This window comes from Pavona decussata, unplaced genomic scaffold (genome assembly GCF_977016875.1).
Source record: "Pavona decussata unplaced genomic scaffold, jaPavDecu1.1 SCAFFOLD_94, whole genome shotgun sequence".
NCBI lineage: Eukaryota > Metazoa > Cnidaria > Anthozoa > Scleractinia > Agariciidae > Pavona > Pavona decussata.
The window spans coordinates 825,558-847,690 of record NW_028145511.1 but is presented as its reverse complement, the minus strand read 5'-3'; the positions used below and the strand labels follow the sequence as shown (position 1 = coordinate 847,690).

At 36.8% G+C, this 22,133-nt stretch overlaps 1 protein-coding gene across 2 annotated transcripts in view; it reads left to right on the top strand.

The window, feature by feature from the left end:
- The window catches only part of LOC146473258 (protein PALS1-like), a 33,773-nt gene continuing 11,640 nt past the window's right edge, over positions 1-22,133 (top strand). Inside the window, exons 1-13 of one of the 2 annotated variants that reach the window (XM_085118468.1) lie at positions 1-701; positions 832-902; positions 1,007-1,082; positions 7,050-7,147; positions 7,992-8,025; positions 10,375-10,491; positions 16,221-16,355; positions 17,291-17,414; positions 18,011-18,120; positions 18,278-18,335; positions 19,780-20,205; positions 20,870-21,003; positions 21,300-21,392. In XM_085118468.1, the coding sequence (XP_084974594.1) occupies positions 579-701; positions 832-902; positions 1,007-1,082; positions 7,050-7,147; positions 7,992-8,025; positions 10,375-10,491; positions 16,221-16,355; positions 17,291-17,414; positions 18,011-18,120; positions 18,278-18,335; positions 19,780-20,205; positions 20,870-21,003; positions 21,300-21,392 (1,599 nt within the window). In that variant the 5' untranslated portion in view covers positions 1-578. Of the gene's footprint in view, positions 702-831; positions 903-1,006; positions 1,083-7,049; positions 7,148-7,991; positions 8,026-10,374; positions 10,492-14,895; positions 15,119-16,220; positions 16,356-17,290; positions 17,415-18,010; positions 18,121-18,277; positions 18,336-19,779; positions 20,206-20,869; positions 21,004-21,299; positions 21,393-22,133 lie in introns of those variants that run through there. The other variant, XM_085118469.1, reaches the window with a different exon arrangement.

The window sequence follows — 22,133 nt, the reverse complement described above, 5'->3', positions numbered from 1 at the left end:
ACCTTCCATAATTATATAACAATAAAAAATGTACTTCCGTTAGTACGAAAAACAACGTTAAAAGGTTTCCTTTAGCGGTTAGTTTTTCCGCCGAAAAAAAAAATATAATAAAACAGTGGAAACAAGCTTGGGTATTGTGCCAAAAAAAAGTGGAAAAAAACATCCTCGTGAAGTTTTGAACAAAGATTTGTTTTTACCCAGAGGCTAGGATTTTTTAATTGATAGCAACTCAAACAATTTTTTTCCGGCAAAGCCGCGTTATGTATGCGAGTGCTTATGCGAGTTCTAGCCAAACAGTTTATTCTCTTCCTATTGTCTTTTGACCAATCAGAGTACGTCTTGTAAATTCCTCAATGGCTGCCATAGTGGACTACTGATGCGGAGTGTATGCGAAGTATTTGATCTATGTCACAGGTTTGACGATAGTGGGACGGATTATAAATGTCGCTCGAAAATGTCGAAAAATCGCCATTGTTTTAAATTGTCTTAAGACCCAAAGTTCAAACCTCTTTTTCGGGTTGAAAGGATCCATTTGTTTGGGAATTATGTGACCCGAACGAGCCTCTTTATACACCGACATGGTTCGCCAAAAAGCATACGAAACGACGAGTACGGACGATTTAGTGGACTATGAACTAGACTCCGTCGATACTTCGTTGAAATCTGATACGGCCCAACAGATCATTCAACAATGGATTGAGGTATGGTCTGGAGACGTTTAGTGTCAATTTACATCATCTTTCTGAAGTGCATGGCGTTTCGGCGCAAAAGTGCTCATCGCCTGAAAACGACCGGCTAAAGTTCCCTAATAACGTCTTTAATTTTATCCAGGAGGCTACTGGGCGAGTGTTTGGTTCGTCAGGCTTCTTAGAATCTCTACAAGACGGCGTTCTATTGTGCCAGTAAGTTGTTAACCTTCGTTTCGCTTTGTGGATCGATTGCTACGGGTAGATCTAGAGATGCACATACCAAACTCAGCTCGCATATTTGTTCTGTATATCCACAGCCTTGTGAAGCGAATACAACCAGATTCAGAGATACTTCAGGATGTTATCGAAGTTCCAAATCCCCAGGAATCTCAGGTATGAAAAAGCACTTGTATTTTCGTGCAGTAAGCTTTGCTTTTCCACGGAAATAAGCTTACATTTCTAATGCCTTCTTTTCATATTCCATCTTGTGAAACCAGTGTTTTGTTGATGAAGCATTTTGTGGTTTCTCGGCGTTTAACGTGAATGAAACGTGTGATATCTAATTATTGTTTTGAAAATTAAGACTCAAGAATAGATCTATGATGCCTGTTTTTGTTTCTTCGAGTTGTTGTGCCTCAAGTTGATTGTGTTTGGTATACGTGACCTTCCATTCTCGGAGAACACTGACAACACTTTCAAAAATATTGAAAGCGACATCAATCTGTACACTGAAAGTTCTATTTGACTCATGTGATTTCTTTCAGAGATTTTATGATAATCGTTTATTTTCTCCAACGAAGTTTGGCGATCGTTTTAGTCCTGAAAGAGGCTATTTTCCACACTTGCTAGTGTGAAATTTTGGGTAAGGTGACCGGAAACCAGTTTAATTATATCGCACGAGAAGCGCCATTGTATACAAGCTTACGTTCAGTCGTCATGCAAAAATATTTTTCACGATGTATTTTGTCCCAGATTATTCCACAACGAGATCTCCTTGTTCGCATTCTGTAAAACTAATTGCAAAGAGCCCGATCGCATATTCATGGAATACTTTTCTTGTCACTAACGTGTTCAACATCACACAACGTTCGTTGCATCAATCTTGAGCATTTTAATTTGCATTTGTTGACAGAAACCCAATGTCTCGAATCGATGATTTCATTCAATTAACTCGTCTTTTAGTTAAGTTCGAAATAAATAGCTGATCGATTCAAAGACCCTTGTTTGCCAGCACAAAAGTTTTTGTTTGTCATCCGATCAGTTTTAACTCCGTACACACTTTGATCGAAATTTTCGTAACAAATTGAAGTTTTTCTGAATATATATTTTTCTGTTGAACTTTCCCCATATATGCACTGTGTTATGCTAAGTGCCATGGCTCTTCTCCAACCTTGTTTGTGCAACATTACCGGTTTTCGTGACTAGCGGCCACATTATCGCTTTAAATCCCAAAGTATGTTATTGTTGTCTCCCGTTCGTTAGCGGTGGACTAAAGTGCATATTTGAAACACGAAATGTTCAAGCTGTTTTCATCAATTAATCGGATTTTTTTTCACTAAACTGTTATGTTAACTTCACTTCATCTTGCAAAAAAAAAATATTCTTATAAAGGCGTTTTTAGATAGAAATCCTCCCGTTTAAAATTATACGTACTGTTAAAGTTTCCTAACCCTGTACTTTAATTTTAATTCAAAGAATAAGCTCTCCTGATCCAGTGTGAATCGTCATCGTAATTAAAGTAATTTAATTCATTATTTTATTCTTTGCCTGGCAAATGTCATTAGAAGACGACAAAAAACAGTTATTATAGTGAATAATGGCCAGTGAAAATTGTGGAATTTTTATTTTGAAGTTTAAGAAGATAGAAAAGCATATGATAAATGTATTACTAAATACTATATTTTGGCTGTGTTACCAATTTCTTCGATAATACACTCAGTCATAACCTTATCTTCCTTTCCTTGGGTAGCACAAGTGTTTATCCCTCGCTCTCTCAATGGATTTCCATTTAATCGCTTTAAATGCTAAAAAATGTTGTTGCTAAGTAAATATTGGTGCTCACATCTTCTGACATAATATGTTGGTCTTGCTGTCGTCATGTTGTCAATCACAGAAATTCGTTTTTTTTAGTTTGCCATAGACCTACCGTCTCACAGATTTTTTGTGTGTGTGTGTGTGTTATCAACTGTTATCAAGATTTATATTGATGTATTGTTTTATGAATTTAGGAATATTCCTTTAAGTGTGCTAATTGGAATTTCTTGAGACAAAGAGTGATAACTATTTTTGAATAATTTAAAGGAACGCCTGAAATATGTGAAAATTGTTTTTTTGCCAAGATTACAGTAGAAGTGTGAACAAAGAATTAAAATCAAGCTGCATAATTTTTACAATAATTTATATTGATTTTCTGTAAGGATTTTGTAGAAATCAAAACCTTGTGCCTGTGTTGTAAGCCAACTGTTGCTTAAATGATGGGAAAGGGTCTTTGGAAGTTCATTAGATGTTGTGAAATGTTGCATACTGCATGGCTGTATTTCTATCCAGAGATAAAAGATTTGCAAAACACCACTACTAACATGCCTTCCAATAAATTAATGGTTAGCTGTTTTCCTCCCATTTTGTTGGTTTCTGTAGTTTTGTAATTTCATGGTCTGTCAGTTGTTACAGTAATAATGACTGAAAGCAGTAAAAAAACATAAATCATTAGTTGGATTTTGAAGTTTGGAGGTCATGTGTTATTTATTTAGGCATAATAAGGAATGGAAGTGGTGCTATAAAACACTGTCCTTTCTTTTTATACTATTCAATGTTAGTATTGAATGTCTAGTTCTGCAGAGGGACAGTACTCTGTTAGAGGTTGTATAAATGAGGAATGCCAAACCCATATCATCAGTTGGCATTGTCATAAGTGACATCTGTAATGAATGTTAGTTATGTCATGTAACAAAAAAAAAACTTCTACAACTGTCATCATTTTAACATTGCGTAGACCTGTGATTGTCATATGGTTGTAAAATGTTTGAAAATATGTTTTAAGTTCATCATGTGACAGTTGTAAGCAGCTGGTCATAGGATTGATTTTCATGTAACAGTTTTACAGTACTTAGCATTGTTACAAGCATGTTGCATACAACAAAGTTACAATATTGCCATCTAAATCAACCTTCAGGAAAACTTGACAAAATGTTAGGGGTTGGGTGGGTGGAGAAATATTAATATACATACTACAGGTCTTCATGTTGTGTGTCCTGTGATGGACTAACAGATCCCAGGCAGGGGGAGTAGTACTTAATTCATAGATAAGGGGGTAGTTTTTAAAGAAACTGTCATGCTGTGTCTGTGGGGAGTGATATTTATAAAGAAATTGATAAAGAAAGGTAAATTGGCCAATGTAAAGAGATTTGAGTGCTGACATTTCAAGCATTAGCCCTAAATCAGAGAAAATGTTAGTGTCTTCATACTGGGTATCCTGTGATAGACTCACATCCCAACCAGGGAGAAGCTTACTAGAAGTAATAACTTTTAGTCAATTCATGACAACTTCTAGCTGTCTTGTTTTTCTTTGGCCTGAATGTGACTTAACCCTTTCTTAGTTGTGGTTTATATGATACTATAATAAGCTACTGACAACATCTATATGTAGATCTTTAGTTCTCTACCTTTACGTCAAAATATTAGCTATTATTTGTGTCCCAGATGTGGCAAAACCTCTTTCTATAAGTGGCTCCTTCAGGTTTGGCAAACCTGTTTATTATTTAATATTATGAACTGCACTTTGTGTACTGCTATACATGGTTGCTGTGTGTGTATTCAATGATTAAATTAACCTGCTAATTTTCCTTTTAACATTAATTTCTCACTGGATTGACGGAAGACACCTTAGTTACAACCTTTGGTAAGGACTTCCTCAGAAGAGCCCCACCTGGTGCAGATCGAGGAAAAAAAAATGATTGTTTTCCGACACTGCAAGCGCCAAAGGCGGGAGGTTCTAGTGGCTTCTGGGGGCATGTTTCCCCAGGATGTTTTTATATTTTTACTCCTGAAAGTGCCATTTCCTGGGTTTTCAAGTCACACTGATGGGTATTTTTCATACTAATCTTAATCCTGGGAATTATATCATGCTATTTATTGTCAAAACTCTGACCGCCTTCCGTAAAACAATGGAAACCGGTCTGAATCTGCACCTGCCCACTGTAGCTAAAACTTCATTTTAGATACGTCTGAGTTCTGGGCAATGTTAAGAACCTCATGGATTATATTCTATGCTTCACTCATTCATCTAATCAGTACTTAAGGTTCAGAACTACAAGTACACTGGGGCTACTTTGTTAAGGGACTTAAAAATCAAGTTATTGATTGCCTTTTCTTTTCTCTTCTCTTCTCACAAAGTCTTTGCTTATCTTATAAATAAAGTCTTGTGCCTTATAGCTTTGTTCATTTCTAAATAGGTTTGAATTCACTATTTAATCCCCACAAAAGGTTTGCAAACACTAATTAAAAAATTAGATTAGTTTTAAACAGGATGTAGTCTGTAGATTGCATGAACTTTATTTCCTGTATTAAGTCACCTCTGACACTGTCGCCTGTTATTGGCATGCCGTGTGAGGTTCATATTACCCAAAGAAGAAGCAAGAAAGTGTTTTTGTGGCTTATTGGTAAAATATACCATACCATGTGTAAACAAGTTGCCACAAATGGCTAGTGAAGATGTTTTACGTTACATGTCAAATAAACTTGAAAGGATAGAAAATACAGCCTGTAAAGTTATTTGGATGTTTAGGAGCACTTGTAGGAAATTAAAGCTTTTTATGGAATTAGAAGGTAAAGTGGATTGTTTCTGCAGCTTTTTGTGTTTTTCCAAGTTTTTGCGATTGTAGCAATAACTTTATAGAAATGTTGAAAGCAAGTCTTCCATTTTTTATGAAACAGCATCTCAGTTTCTTTGTGTTCAAGGCATTATTATAAATGGTATTTAACTAATAATATCATAAGACAAATGAACAGTACTGTCGTAGTACTTATCATATTTACTTAAAGAAATTATTTTATAGATTATAGAACACAGGGAGGGAGAGGGGGGAGGTCAAGTTGCCTCAAATCACAGGTGGCTCATACAACCAGAGCTTAATTAACCTGGTTTTTGTAGCATAAAGCAGCATGGAGTATTGCCACTCCCCCCCCCCCCCCCCCACCCCCAGATGGGATGTCAGTCCATCACAGGGTTTCTTCCAGCGGTATGTCGCCAGTACCCATTGATCATTTTAACATTAAAAGGCGCTATATTAAGTGAATACCATTTAATAATACACATGGGTGAAGAGAGACATTGTGGAGCAAAGTTTCTTGTCTTAGGAAACAACAGGACGGAAGATGCTACATCATGAACCACCTTCCGTTCTATCTAATGCCTAACACACTCACCTCTATAGACTGCTACAGCTCCACAGAATGAAGAGCAGAAACCATTTTAAATTTATGGTTTAGCAGAACATATTTGCAAGTTCCAGACGTTTGTTTTGATTTAAAATTCTTTTTTTAGAAATAACTATTTGGAATTGCCAATACAAATTGTACAAATGTACCTTATTTATAGGCATACATTTATTACATATTTAAATTATCCATTGTATTAATATTTTATTGTGTTCTTGTTGAGTGGATATTTAAGAAAATTGGACAACTGGATATCCACTATTTTTAGACTTCTGGTTACTTAAATACAAATCATTTCATCTGTATAGTTATTTTACAAGGAGTGGTTTATACAGTTTGCAGTTTATTGTTACATTTGTCTCTTGCAAAAACATGTAAATCTCAGAGAAGCTTCAGATACAAGAGTGCACAGACAGTAACCTTTCTTATATTATTACTAGAAATACGTGACTCGCGAAGCTGGGGCTGGGTGGAAAACGCTCTTTACTCGTATTGTAGCATCAAATGAGGAGATTAAAAGGTTTCTGAGCATCAAATGAGGAGATTAAAAGGTTTCTGAACATAGCAACTATTTTGATGACCATGGTCTTTTTGAGGTTCCACAGGCTAGTTTGCGGTTGAAAATCTATTTCTGACGCGACGAAATGAACAACATGCGTGAAGCGCTGTTGCGTTCGATGAATGTATTTCCCACTGAAAATTATTTTACCGCGGCGACAAAAACATTTTATGAATTGAAATGCAGAACGAAAGGCCAGCACCAAGGCTAACATTGGTCCCTTTAGCTGTAAATATTTCTGTAACATTTAATTGTGTATTATTTTGTTATTAATTGGCTTTTAATCATGTCTAAGCTTTAGTTAGCGTATTAGATGTAAATAAATATTATCTAAATAAATAATAAAATAACCTTTTAATTTTCAGATTAACTTGAAGAAATTCTTGAGCGTTTGTGGAGATCTTGGTCTTAGCGCCTGGCAACTCTTTGATCCAAAAGATTTAGAAGTTGGAGATAATGTGATGTGAGTTTTTAAGAAGAGTCACTCTTAAAAGTATTTTCTAGAGGATACTGTAAACTTTATGTATAATGCTGTTGAACAACTGTGAAAAAGCACAATTTTTATCTTACCCTGTACAACCCAGTAGAAGGTACAGCAGAACTCTCTTAAAACATGACCAACTTCAGGCCATGAAAACGGGGCCGTAATAACATGGTGGTCTGATTAGCAAGGCTGTAAAACTAAGAATTCAAAATAAGGGTGATTTTCCACTGGCTGAGTGGAACGAAATAAGTGGAAAATGTTTTTGTTTTTGTTTTTGAAGTTGGAGAGGTACTACAGCAGGTATCATAACCCAGGTTGCGGTGGTTGGCTTGACATGGCTCCCAGTGGTGTGTGAGAACTGGACTTTCAATTTGTTTGGGGTACAAAAAAGTGGTTGTATGTAACGAGGTGGTCATAAGGAAGGGTTCCACTGCATTCTTCAGTTGCACTTGTCCAGGGCGCTTGTTTTGGGTGCCTATTATTTACTTTTATCTAATTCATATAGTCATGGTAAATTTCCTTTGTCTGTAGTTCATTAACAGAGATCGAACTGCAATCTCTCTTTTCTCTCCACTTGACGTGGAACTGTTTCCCAGTGCAGGAAATGATGGCAGGTGTGAGTGGGCTAGATTAAAGAAGCGAGAGGCAAGGTGGAGGGAATCCATCCATCCAGCCAACCATACATATATATATAGACAGACTTGTTAGGGCATGGTATAATGGTTTTTTGGTAAATCACCCCAGGTGTTCTTGCTTTTAAAAACTGTTTTTGATGCATGCTTGATTGTTTTTAATGTTTTAAAATCTCTTTTGTTTTGTTTAGCAAATATAACTCAGAAGATGAAGTGATACAGAAGGTAGGGCAAGAGTTCTAGTCATAGATTCTACAGAGTTAGAGGATGTGTGTAGCAATTATTTATAACGGATGATAATAAGATAATTAAAAAAAAGAGTCACAGGGCAAAAAACTTCCACTCGTCCGCCCGTCCGAGACGAGTACTCTCGAATCTTGGACGAGTAGATTTCCAAAAGCACTTGTCCTACGAGACGAGTAGAGTTTGCCTAAATAAAGATGTTCTTTCCACTGAGGTCGGAGTTCCCAAGCATTTTGGACTTTGTAAACTAGCCTGAGTTTCGCGAAGTTTGATTTCTTTTCACGGCAACTTACCTGTTTTCGCTTCTGTTTTCCGAGAATATCTGGTTCTGTTGTTTCGATGAAGACTGGGATCCACATCCCATACATGGAAATGTGAACCTCGTTTGAGGCAAGGCTTCATTAACACTTGAACGAGGAGATTACCGTTGTGGCAAGTTTTGTGATCATTAAAGAAGTAATAAAACCTTTTAATATCTTTGCTGTCAGTCTAATAGTGTAATTTAAACAACTTGAAACGCTTCAAGACATTCTGCCATATAAAAGGCGCTGATGCTTTGAAAATGTCGCATGACCCACCTAAACAACGCGGGAAATAAAATCAGATCACATGCTACGTTTTCACTGCCAGTGTACAAGATGTCGGCTTATCTACTTGACCTATGGAAAATCGGTAGTAAAAGAAAACCTGACTCCAGCAAAGAGGAACATCCTAAGAGTGAGAAAGTGAAAAAAATATGAAGAAACTCAAATTCGAAAATTCCAACCAACATGGAAAAAAGAATTTCCCTGGGTTAAATTTGACGGGAGAAGAATGAAATGTTTTGCATTGTGTGCCGCAAGTATCCGACAGTAGCCGATAAAGCGAGCAGGCTTTATGTCGGCATCAATGGATCGTCCGCCACTGGTTTTCGCCGTGATTCTCTTGTGAGTCACGAGAAGAGCCATTGTCATTAGTTTTCTTTTCAACGAGTAAAAACCGAAGAAAAACCAGAGCAGGCGCCGCTACCGCGAATAAGCCGTAAAATCGATGAGGAGTCAAAGGAGAAAATGTTAAAATAAATACTCGAGATTTGATACAAAACAGATTATACAATTTCTACGTTTTCTAATGATATTTTGTTATTCACTTTAATAATTTTTTCGGACTAGTGAATTTAACTTTCGGACAACCAGAATCTGAACGTTACTCGTTCAATGGACAAGTGGAATAAAAAAAAAAGTTTTTTGCCCTGAGTCAGTTGATAGACATTTTAATTTATCTTGTTATGATATTATTCAAGAAATATTCATTTCAGTCCCAAACTGTAAAAAATTAAATCTTAATTTCCTTGTTTTTCTATATATTAAATTTCTGGGAAGTTCAATTTTCAATACATGACAATTTGATTTTCCTTTGTTTGTTGTATTTGAATTGTTTTCTCTTTATTTTCATTACTTTTACTTGAAACATTTTAAGTAATAAATAGACCATATTATTTGTTTTCTCTGTATTAAACCGGAACTAGCTTGCACACGTGGCATAAGAGAGAATCTTTTCATTTGCAAATATTTTTTTTATTATATTCCCCCGCAAGAGCCTCCATTGCAAGCTAATTCAAGTTCAATACCGAGAATCGAACATGGTCTATTATACCAGGTTGAAATAAGTCATTTAACATCTCCTGAGAATAAAAAGCCAACGGAAATGTATTTAAAAAATAAAACTTGATAAAAACCAGTGGAGAAATCCTTGATCAGGTCTCAGTTATCAGTTTACTCATTGACAAACACTTTTGTTGCTATAGAAGCCTCACCCCTTGTATATGACAAGATACTAATTTCACAGCAAGATAACCTGTAATGCAGAGAGTTTGAAGGAATGTTATGACTCCCTCCCCACCCAATGCCAAAACTGCCAAGCATAATACAGTCAACTCTCACCTTGCTGACACCTCCCTGTTACGCACTCGCCGATATTATAGTGTCCTTATTAGCAAGAGTCCGTAATAGCAGGAATTTATTTCAGTCAAATGTTTGTAATTTAGTTTTGCTGGGGATTTAGCTGCTGTCCGCATTATTGGGGTGTCCCGTAATAGCTAGGTGTCCCCAAGACAAGAGTTCACTGTATTACGGATTCTCGCTAGCAAGGACACTAACTTGTGGCCCTGAGGGTATCTGCAATGAAGGGAGTTGACTGTCTTTCAGATCACTGTCCCTGTTAAGTGATGCAGGCTGTCAGACATCCTGCCTCTAAACAAATATCTCTTTTAGAACGTTAATTTGTATTTCGCTCTTGTGATACTGTAAATATTAGTTGGTGTCAGTAATGGTGGAAATATATTGTTTACAGGTTGTGAGCACATTATACTGGCTTGGTTGTACTGTTCAAGGGATGTCGTACTACAGAGGGCCCAGACTTGACGTCAGTAATTTCCAACGAGAAAGTGATGGCACTATAACAGTTAAGGTTGGTTGAATGTTGGTGCAAGAATTAACCATTTGCTCTGATTTATGATTTATGTGCAGTATGCTCAAGACAAGTAAAAAAATTCGTTATTTTTAAACAGACGAGACCATCAGTAAAAATGAACTTTTCTTGAATTTTCAGACTTCAGGATTTCCTCGGTAGACTTAATACTCTATACTGTATTTACCAATAAACAGTATCACAGAAAGTACAGTTCAATAGCTTTCATTTGTAATATCTAATAATAATAATTAACTTATTTTATAATGATCCTCTTCCTGTAAGGAGCTTTCGGGGATAATGAAACAAACAGGCAAAAACAAATTACTGTTAGTAATATTTCAAATAGAACTCCTCATGCTCATTAATAATTCATGAAGAGAAAACAATGGAAATCACTACTGATTGTGAAGTAGTTTTGGAAATGCGATCTTGATTTGAATTTCTCCGAAAATTCTTCATGGTTTGAGAATCTATGTATCAAACACTCAAGGGGGTTTCATCCAATTTACAAATACCTCGAATGAATAAGTTTGATTGTTTAGTTTACGAAATGTTGCTAATTAGAGAGTTAACACCATCTCTCAATGTCCAATCGAACTCAATTCAAGCAAAGCTATTTGCGTGACATTGCATATTCAGATATTATGTCAATTTTGGTGAACTATTTCTGACATTGACTTTAATTGAGTTACTTCGAACTTCATAATGGTGTCATGAGGACACTGAAACGTTGTTAGTTTCTATCCTTTATTTTCACTCTCCTATGTATATCTAAACCTTTAAATACCTCGAAGTTGGTTAAATATGAAAAATGAATTGGAGCGGGTTTTTTTTTACCCACTTCTTGGTGTTTGTGAACCAGATGAATTACTCCTCTTTGTGTTTGATATATTACTTCTCAAACTCATTAATTATCCATGAAGAGAAAACAAAGGAAATCACTACCGTGAAAGAGGTTTGGAAATGTGATCTTAATTATCGTAAAATTTTGTGAACTTTTTCTTCGAATTTCTCCAATCAATAGTTTGAGAACATATGTCAAACACCCGAAAGAGTGTTTCCTCCCATTTCCAAACACCTCAAAGTTGGTTAAGAAAACTTGGCTGCGCCTCGTTTTTCCAATCTACTTCTCGGTGTTTGGAAATTCTCTTCCTTGTGTTTGATCTATTACATAGCAAATGCACATCTGTGAAAATATTACAGAACACAATTTTGATTTGTTTTTGTACCACGTCATTTGTATTTGCTAATTTTGCTGTATTCTTTGTTATGTAACATTTTCACAGATTTGTGTCCGCATCACGTTATTCATATTAATTAGCTATTATTTCAATCTGCAAGTTATAATTAAAACTTCCTTGTTATCTCTGAGCTTTTATGAAGTCAAAAATTTGTAGACTTCCTTGAACTGATGATGACTACCGAAGTAATCGAAACATGTCCTCCAAACTCAAACATTGTGTCCTTGTTTGAAATGTTTGTAGTTATTTTCAAACTCTAAATAGCTGGCAATCTTCACTGTGCATTGTAGCTGCTGGCTGTACTTCAACAGTAGTTGTTGGAATTTTGTGGATGCCATGAATGACAGCCATGTCAATATTCTTCATTTGGTCACATTTCTTTAAATTGAGTGAATTTTGATCGTAGTAGCACTTAAACACCGTGACCTCAATCCAGCTGTAATCAGTAATCATGCGATCTTGACTTGGCTTGAAAGGTGACATACATGTACAAAGTCATGTACCTTGTCAGGCCATCTGATAGGGTGCGATAAAAAATCTGAAATTGTGCGATATTTTCAAGGTAGATTGTGCGATAAGAAAGGACTATTATGCGGTAAATTATGCAAATTATGCGATTTTTCCCTCAACTATTTTAAGCTTGTTTTCCCAGGATTCTGAGAAAGTAAACCCCTTTATGCTGCTCTAGCGACGATTTTTTCATAAAGGAACAAAAAGTAAGCAATTATGAGTGAATTGGGATATAAAAATTGAATTTATGACACAAACAGTACCGTGCAAATGTAAGTTGACAGTCCCTCAAAACTCGAACTTCGTGACTCGATCCTCGAAACTCGAAAGCAGATTAAGCAGGTTGGGATATTGGCAAGACATTAAGTCCTGATGCTTCGAGTATCCAGGCGCGAGTCGAGTGCATCGAGTTTCAAGGCAGGGAAACAGAACTTTTCGCATGATAAGTTTTTCACACGTGATCCGAGGCCACAGTTCGGTGTTTACGTTCCTGTTGGAGCGATGTGTATGATCGAGATGGAAAGAGTTTGCTCCTTAAGCATTTTCTCGGTTCCTTGCCGATTACAACCGAAAGTATTTAATTAAGGTACAATCAAGCATAATTTTGTGCATGCAGCGTACTGGTTTAGCAGGGCTAAAAGCGATCGCGCGTGTTTCCATTCTCAGCTTGTGAAACAGCGGCCGAAAAAGTCGCAATCTTTTAGTTTCGCTTCCTTCACTGTTAAGACTGGGTTTAGTGAACAAGTAATCCAGTCATCTGTCAGACGAAGACACTGTTACAATCCGAAATCAGTTGATAGAAAATGAAGAAAACGTGACATTTGCAGATGATCTCGATAACATTTATGCAAATTTGTAACGCTACGCCGAAGATGTAAACATTCGCGGCAGCTTTCAAAGTCTGCTCAAAAGTAAGCGAACGGCCACGTTGAAGTCTCCCTGGTTCCTTGCCGAATTCCAAAGAGGTATCATGCACCACCTTGGCTTGAAGTTTTTTGTTGTTTCTCTCTGATCTATTGCAGAAGGATCATATGTTATGATTCATATCAGCAATCCTAATAGGCTAACTTAAAGAGAAGAATTGTTTGCGTTGCACCAATAGGCAATTCTTAAGAATGAAAAAACTAGCCTCAGGCCCCATAACTGCCAAAACGAAAATGACACCTTGAACCTCGATTGTTTGTGAAATCGATGGTTGCAGAACGTTTCTTGGGCTTTTTCGAAATTAAATCGTCTTGAAACTAAGTGCAGACGCGGAATTTTTTCAGATAAGGCATTTATTTATGGTTTTTATTTAAGAATTGTGCGATTTTTTGTGAATTGTGCGATTTTTTATGAATTGTGCAATTGGATGCGATTTGAGGTCAATTGTGCGAAATCGCACCATCGCATAATATCAGATGGCCTGCCTTGTGGGTAAAGCATAACAAACAGCATCACAGGAAAGAGTAGTACCACAAACTTCCTTGTACAATACAATAAACAGCACCACAGGAAGGTACTGCTCAGTAGCTTTCATTTGAATGGCCACACTTTAGGATTTCATCCACAGACTCATTTTTAGAACCACCTTGTACAGCATAATAAATAGCATCACAGGAAAGTACTGCTCAGTAGTTTCATTTGAATGGTCACACTTAAGGATTTGGTCCTTAGACTCAAAAATTAGAACCACCTTGTACAGCATAATAAATAGCACCACAGGAAGGTAGTGCTCAGTAGCTTTCATTTGAATGGTCACACTTAAGGATTTCACCTACAGACTCAAAAGTTAGAACCACCTCATACAACGCAATAAACAACACCACAGGAAAGTACTGCTTAGTAGCTTTCATTTGAATGGTTACACTTTAGGATTTCATCCACAGACTCAAACGTTAGAAACACCTTGTACAGCATAAATAAACAGCACCACAGGAAAGTACTGCCCAGTAACTTTTATTTAAATGGTCACACATTAGTTCTACAGACTCAAAGGTAGGACTACCTGCAGGAAGGTTTACAGCTCAGTAACTTTCATTTGAATTGTTACGCTTAAGGATTTCATCTACAGACTCGAAAATAAGAACCACCTTGTACAGCAGAATAAACAGCACCATAGGAGAGTACTGCTCAGTAGATTCTACCTGAATTTTAAAACTTGATGAAAACCACCTTGTACTGCTTATCTCCTTATATTTCACTGGAAGGCTAATTAACCTTGCAAATTTTGTTTAGGAAATAGCTCTTAAGGCAGACAAAGAGCTGACTGTGTTATCATGAAAAAGACATTCAAATGATTTAGTGCCAAGTCCTCAAAACATTATTTTGTCTACATTGTCTAGTAAGATATTAATTAATTAAATTATCAATATTAAACAAAAGGCTAAAATACAATTAATTTCAATATCTGCTCTGTTCTTTTGCTTAAAAATGTTTTACAGGACTTGATTTTGTTTGGCTGAAAACTTATTTGTGGAATGTTTTATCAATATTTACTTTTGTCATTCATTCTAAAGGTCACAAGTGTTAAAAAAACATTTCCTTACTTTCTTTGTCTTGAATATGCAGTATGCAAATTGAAAAATGCCAACGCTATATCTGTCTTGAGTGCTTGATGTTGGATGCTTTTTGTTGAACAAGTTATACATTCTTTCCTGTATAAAATTAACTTGCCAGTGAAAGGAGTGCAGGCTTTCGATTTAGTACACATGTACACTTTACAACAAGCTTCAACTTGTTGTTAGTAGCTTTATTTTATGAAAGAACACAGAAAGAATGCAGACGCTTGTCTTGTATTAACGTTCTGGAACAAGGCACATCACAAGCCAGATGACAAAGATTGTTCATGTGGGTGTAGGAAGGTTATATAGCTCAATCTCGACCAAAACATGGTAATATATACTTGTGTGGTCTTTCCATTATAATTATTGGTCAGGATCTTCCCACATATCTCTCTAATCAGTGTTTAGTGTCTGTTAAAGAATTTTCCATGGGTTTAATTTTCTCTGTTAGTCATGTGGAACAACAACAATCAATTTTGAGAAATAATATTGTTGACTGAAAGGCATTTCAGGATTGAGGTGGACGCATCAGTCTGGGGCTGCGTTGTAGTTTTTGTCGCTTTAATTAAATGTTTTTATTAGCTATTAAGAACTTAAATTTATCATTTATCCATGGACAGCTAGTAATATGCTGGACACAGTTAATTTAAATTTATTAATTTATACTTAATTTATTTTTTTCATAAACATCTTTAGAGTAGTACCGAAGGTAGACTAAACTTTCATTGTGTCGTACTTTTCTGTACTTCCATTCAACTGTGTCTTTATATTGTGACATAGTGATTTTTGCAATAACTTAACTTATTGCCACCTTAAAATTTAACAGTGCTGTTGCGTAATACTTTCCTGTGATGCTGTTTATTATGCCTTGAGAAGACGAATAATTCGGCTCGGAGCATAACCTGCTTATGGTGCTACAGTATTTTGATTGCTTTATGCTGTTTCAGCTCAGATTCACTGGAATTTTTGCATGTCACCTTCAATTCCTTCAGGAAATGTTGCTACTAACAGTGTTTTACCATTGCTTTATACTTTATTTATGCAGTAAAGCCTATGATTATGGGCAAAATTTCGGTTTTTATCACAAAATAAACACAAAGCAGCAGATATTAAACTGGGAGCTATTCACTGGTACTACTTGTATTAAATCTCCTGTGGTGCTTTTTATTATGTTGTACAGTCTGCAGTTGAAATCTTGCAATATTACCATTCATGTTTACTGTTTATCACTGGTGTGCTGTACATGTGTTAGGTGATTCTAATTTCTGGGTCTGTATATGAAACTCTTGATTCAGAAGAGTTCTTTCCTGTGGTGCTAGGTTTGTTTTAATTTTCAAACCAAGCAAAAATTTTATGAAAGGTGAAAGTTTCCAGTACATGTTGTGTTCAATCTCTCTGCTAATTTTTCTTCACTTTGTTCATCTCTCAACAGCCGAATGCCAGGCCATCTGGCCATGATTATTCGTACCGTAGAATGGATGCCCCCCATATTAATGGCGGGCCTCCACAGAATAGCATGGTACCAGTGCATCTTACTAATGGCTATGCTGAGAATATGATGACCAATGTATGTACCATGTTTTGTTACTTTTAAATGCATTAGTCAATTCTGAGAGTGTCCCTCCCCACTTCTCGACTTACCTTTATTCATACCAAACTACAATCAAGAACATAAGGTCTTGGAACAAGTCTTTCAAAGTAGAAGTGTGACCTGACTTATGTTTCATATTTACATTTATTTATTCATCTTTCACAGGTATATTACGAACTCACAATATGACCAGCTCCCAGTTGGCTTGATAGCTCCATTGGTAGAGCACTGCGCTGGCATCGCAGAGGTCATGGGTTCGAACCCCATTCAAGCCTGAATGTTTTTTACGCTTTCTTTTTGCAACTGCTTAAGTTGCCTCCTAACTACGAGGATCTTTCTTCTATTTGATAAAGAAGCCATGTTATCTTTTTGCAGTGCATTTTACTCCCCCATACCCTCCCCCCATACAATGTTGAAGTCCCACAAGACATTTTTTCTTGCTCGGGCTCAACATTGTATGGGGGTGGGGGTCAGTTACCAGATATTTTATGTTCTTGCATAATGTGTTTCTGTCCGGTGCGTACGAGGACATCGTGAATTTATTATTCGAATTTGTCCCAACCCTTTTGTCCTTGATTGTAGGTCTCAGATACATCCTTTTTCTCAGTATTGTAACAGAGACTGTTCGCTGTTCGTTTTATGGATCGATCATCTTATTTATGTCCTTCTCAGACAAAGTTAATCAAGAATTTATTGTCTCTGCTGGTGAAACGAAGTGACAGAATTGTGAGGTGAAAATCAAGAGGCCGTCAAATTTCCGAGAGTAGACTAATTCCTGGCCCCCGTAACGGGAAGTTGCAGTACCACTGATCACTTCTTGCTTCAGCAATGGCATCCAAGTTGCAGCCTGTTGTATAAAACTGTCTTGTTGCCCTTGCTTTGAGTCAGATATTGTTATTTTATCTCAACAGGGAGATGATGCTGTGGAATTTGCCGTCAATGTCAGGATACTTGGAGATGAAAAACGGTTTGGTTTCTCTGTGATGGGTGGGGTAGATGAAGGATTTCCTCCAAGAATTGATGAAATTTCACCAGGTATAATGTTAATAATAAATAAATGATAATAATTTAAAGACTTATATAGCGCTGTCCAAGAATGCTTTACATGTTTAGAAATATCAAAATATATAAACTAAGAGCATTATAACACCTCAAACAGACCCTAGCATGAGATAATTCAATAAAATGCCTTCTTACAGTGCAACGTGCCTTACTGTGGCCACTCAACAAACTTTTTTACAAGTTAGCCAACCAGGATACGTGAATTTGATTAATGGTCACGCCTCCTTGCAAAGTCCAACAGGCAAGTGACGCAACAATAAATTATTGAAAACATGTCGTTTTGTATTTTATGAATAAGGAGGAAGATATCCTGATTGGCTAACTTGTAAAAAAAGTTTGTTGGGTGGCCACGGTAAGGTGCGTCGCACTGTAAAAAGAAATGTCTTAAGTCGTTTTTTGAAACTCTCACCAGAGGGGCTCAATTTCAGCTCCACTGGCAAGGCATTCCACAGTCGTGGTGCACAAACAGAAAAGGCCTGGTGTCCATACGTGTGTATGTTGTGGTAGAAACCTGATATGTGATAGTTTGTTTGATGTTCAAGGCTAACAATGTTTGTTCCGTGTTGTAGAATCTCCTGCCGCCAAGACTGGTCTTCTTGTGAATGATGAGATTCTGGAAGTTAATGGAGAACATGTGATGAATCTCACACACACAGAAGTCATTTTAAGTATTCACAAAGTATGTAATTTTGAGTAAAAATTAACTAAACTACCTTCCTTGATCTTGTGTAATTTGAAAGACTTGGTGAAAAATATGGTAGTCTTAGACCTTCCACTTTATTGTTCCAATATTTTCTTTTTCCAAATCTTGCAATATTCCTTTCTTTATTTTACAGTGTCTAAGAAACAGAGTTATTGCTCTTAAAGTACGAAGAGGAAGACAATTCTTCCAAGGTCAGTAAGATTGTTCTCTGAATCTTCTTCCTTGAGAAGATTTCTTTTCAAAGTTACTTCCTTTTTTTAATCTGTAAACTGAGAAGACTGTTGACCAAGAAAACTTCCAGGGAGCCAAAAATGTAAAAATTATGTTCAACTGTCAGTTGCATGTGATGGTGCAAATAAATTAAGTAACTAATGAATAAACCACTTTATTATTCCACCATTATGTCATTTCACCAAATAAAGTCAAGAGAATGCACAAAATATAAGACCGTAATACACTGCAGTGTGCCGGTTTGACCGGTTCACAACAGAGCGAATACGGACTAAGACATTTCACTTGCTTTCTGTGTTGTTTATGCCATTCGCACGCGCCGAAACTAATGGACAGTTACATAATGCCGGGTGTATTTCAACACTCTTACCAGAAAAGAAAATCTAAAAAAAACAAAATCTTTTAATAGTGGAATAATAAATCCCTTATTCGATGGTTATACATATAATACGCGCGGATATTTTGCTCATTGTTCTCATTTTACTACGAAACTCGCAAAATATCCGCACTTATCATATGTAAAACCATCGAATAAGATATATTATTTAAGTGTGAACTGTATTTAGCACAGAGTACGAATTGGGGACACCAGGCCCCAGTTGTTCAAAGGCCGGATAACTTTATCCAGTGGGTAAGTCACTATCCGACAGTTTCAATCTGTGCAAAGATTTCAGTATTTCCTCTTGTACAACCGAATATGTGCACTCTAACCACTGCTTAGTTGGGGAGTGTACGAAAACCTTGGAAAACATTTAACGTAAAGTATATCTTAGACGCCTTTGAACAACTGGGGCCAGCCAGATTGAATTGGAATTTGGAAATGTTGTTGTAGTTGGACTGAAACCACAGAGACTTATGAAGAGGCAAGGGGTGTTAATCCCAGAGGTTTACCCCTCTCCCCAAAAAGCAACATTTCCAGATTCCAATTCAATCTAGAGTCCCCAAGTAGTGCTCTGCAGTAAATACACTGACACGTAAAGGGGAAGTATGGTGTTTTTGACCTCTTTTCTTAAAAATGGTGAAATAAGACCTTCACTTAGCTACAAAATAATTCTAGAACAACGAGAGGAAAGAAATCAACTCAATTCTTGAAAGGAACATCTCTTGATCTGTTCTAGCGCATTTTGGAAACAAAAAATGCGAGAACTTGAAAAACGGCAGCCTGACATTTTTCAAGTTTCAATCCATTCTGACATACTGTCTCTGACTATAGAGGCACTAATCGACAGTTTCGTTTCACTGGGGCGATAATTTATAACAAAACGAAACAATTGTTTTTTTGTTTCTGTTGACAGACAAACGTTTTGGGGTTTTCAAATGACATCAAATTCTCGTGATACTTCCCCTTTAAATAAGGCAATTTTTATTTAATTTTGTATGTAAACAGGATACTTTACTTTGCAGGGATGAACAATGGTACAGACAGCCATGATGATTTTAACGCTAACTATACAGGAAAGGTAGACTCGGACACAAGAAATAAACTACAAAGAATCATCCACGACCACGAAAATGACCCACAGTTCGAGTACTACAACTCGGATGCAGAATCGGAAGGATCGCACAACAGTCGGGAATTTTACGGCAATGGTGACGTGGGTGTGGTGTCACCTGGTCTGGGTTGGAGCAAGGATGTTGGAAATAAAAATTTTGGAATATCGGGCAAAAACTTAGCGCAGTCAAACTTGCAAAAGCACAAGTCTTTGTCTACGCCTCTTTTTGACTTGACAAAATTAGATACTATTGAGGCGGATGTGGATATTGAAGATGGCCATACTTATGCTCTTCAAAACGAGGCTTACGATAGTGACCACGATCAGGACGAACCTGGTGGGTTCTTGTTTTATTCTCATTAATTTTATTTTGACTTAGAGGGGAATTTTGCTGTTTTGTTGTTCAAAACTTTGTGAAAATTTCGCTAAGTAGCTTAGCTTGTACACAAATGGATGTTAGTGTTTGGGGAAATGTCGTGAAAGTTTGTCTGTATTCAATTTTTTTGGGGCATTTACATGTGAAAACTTGCTCCAAAGCAAGTTCCATACACAGATACTGGTATGACATTGTGATTTTGTACCATGTATACACGAAGGGATGAGATTTCATTGCACGTTTACAAGAAGGAATACTTCATGCCAGCCATTTTGGATTTAATATCAAAGACGAAGCATGCTCTTCCTGTTCTAGACTCCCGGGAAAGTGATTTCATGCCTGAACAAACAGTCGTATTGTGTTTACGTGACATCGGAATGAGTTTTCTTACCGGAATGAAAATCTCACTCCGGTACTGTGACTGGGGTGAACTCGCACCAGTATGACTCGCTCTAGTATGAGATTTTGTGCTCGTATCTTGTAAGCGAATGCAGAGACACAAGAAGGAATTGGAGTGAACTCGTCTGGAATGACAGTCGCGCTGGTATCATGTAAACACCCTTTTTACATAGTAGATATTTTTATTCTAAACATATATGTATTGCACAATTTTCTATGTCCTCAGGAGAAGCTGAAAAAGAATTACTGTTTCCCTGCATGAATGAGGTCAAGTCAAAACTGCAGTCTGGCCAGGATAGAGGGGAAGTTGAATTTGTTGAAAATCTGTTTGAGCAGAAGAATTTTCAAGATGCTACAAAAGTAAGTTTGAAAACATAAAAATCAAATTCAACTTACTTTGAAACCTTACTCTTGAGTATGGTGTTAATATTTACTTTGTTGTTGTACTGTACTTTGGTCAACATTAGCTCTAATTCTGTAAGATTGTCAAGTTTACAGGCTGTTGAGATGACTATACAGACATTGTAATACAATAAAAAGCTCTGGCTATTAAACGGATCCACCTCCTCTACTTAAGTTAAAAGTGTAGCCAAATGATTTTTCTTTGGTCAGATTTTATGGATGATGAGATAATTAATCATTCTTGCTTTCCTTAGGTTTACACAAAAATGGTGGAACTGGAAAGATCAGGGAGAGGACTGAGTACAGTCAGGCCTGTTGTGATGAATTCACAGCACCTTTCTTCACAGGTCAGAAGCCTATTTACAATCAATCAATCAATCAATCAATCAATCAATCAATCAATCAATTAATCAATCAATCAACATGTGTCAAAATTCTCAAATCTGATTGGTCATTAGCAGCCTTGATTTACAGTCAACCTACGTCACCAAAAAACTAGAGCTGCGCTCCACGCGAGACAAGTTGAGCACCTCGTAGCAGCGGAATTTTTGCGTAGTGAAAAAAGAAGCCTTTCTAGTTGCAAGCTGCGTTCGACGTAGTAAGAACGTACTCCTAATACAGATTGGAGTCGAGATTGTATGAGACAATCAACGAATGAATGGATCTTGGGGCGCGTATCTGGCATCCCTCGCAGATTTTGCAGGGACGGATGACATCATCACCAACTTAGCAAAGGAGAGAGCCTGGGTCTAGATCATAGAACGCACTCCCTGATCTTTGATTATTATAGTAAAAATAAAAAGTATACCGTCTTGTATTAAAATACGTACCTCGATGGTTAAAAACGTTCCGAAAATATTCTGCAATTGTCACGCAACCAAAAATTAAAATTTTTTCCAGTCAGAACCGTCGCGGACTCGGGTTCGCCTCTAATCTTGTAGCTTCAGGGTGAAAGAGTAAAATAATTCTTCATGTTTCAGATTTTTGTTCGCCCATTAAGTTTGCTTTTATTCAGGCTCGGTTAGCAGCAGTAGAACCGTGGGGATTAATTTGAAAAGTAAACTTCAAATATTCGGTGAAGATGAAAG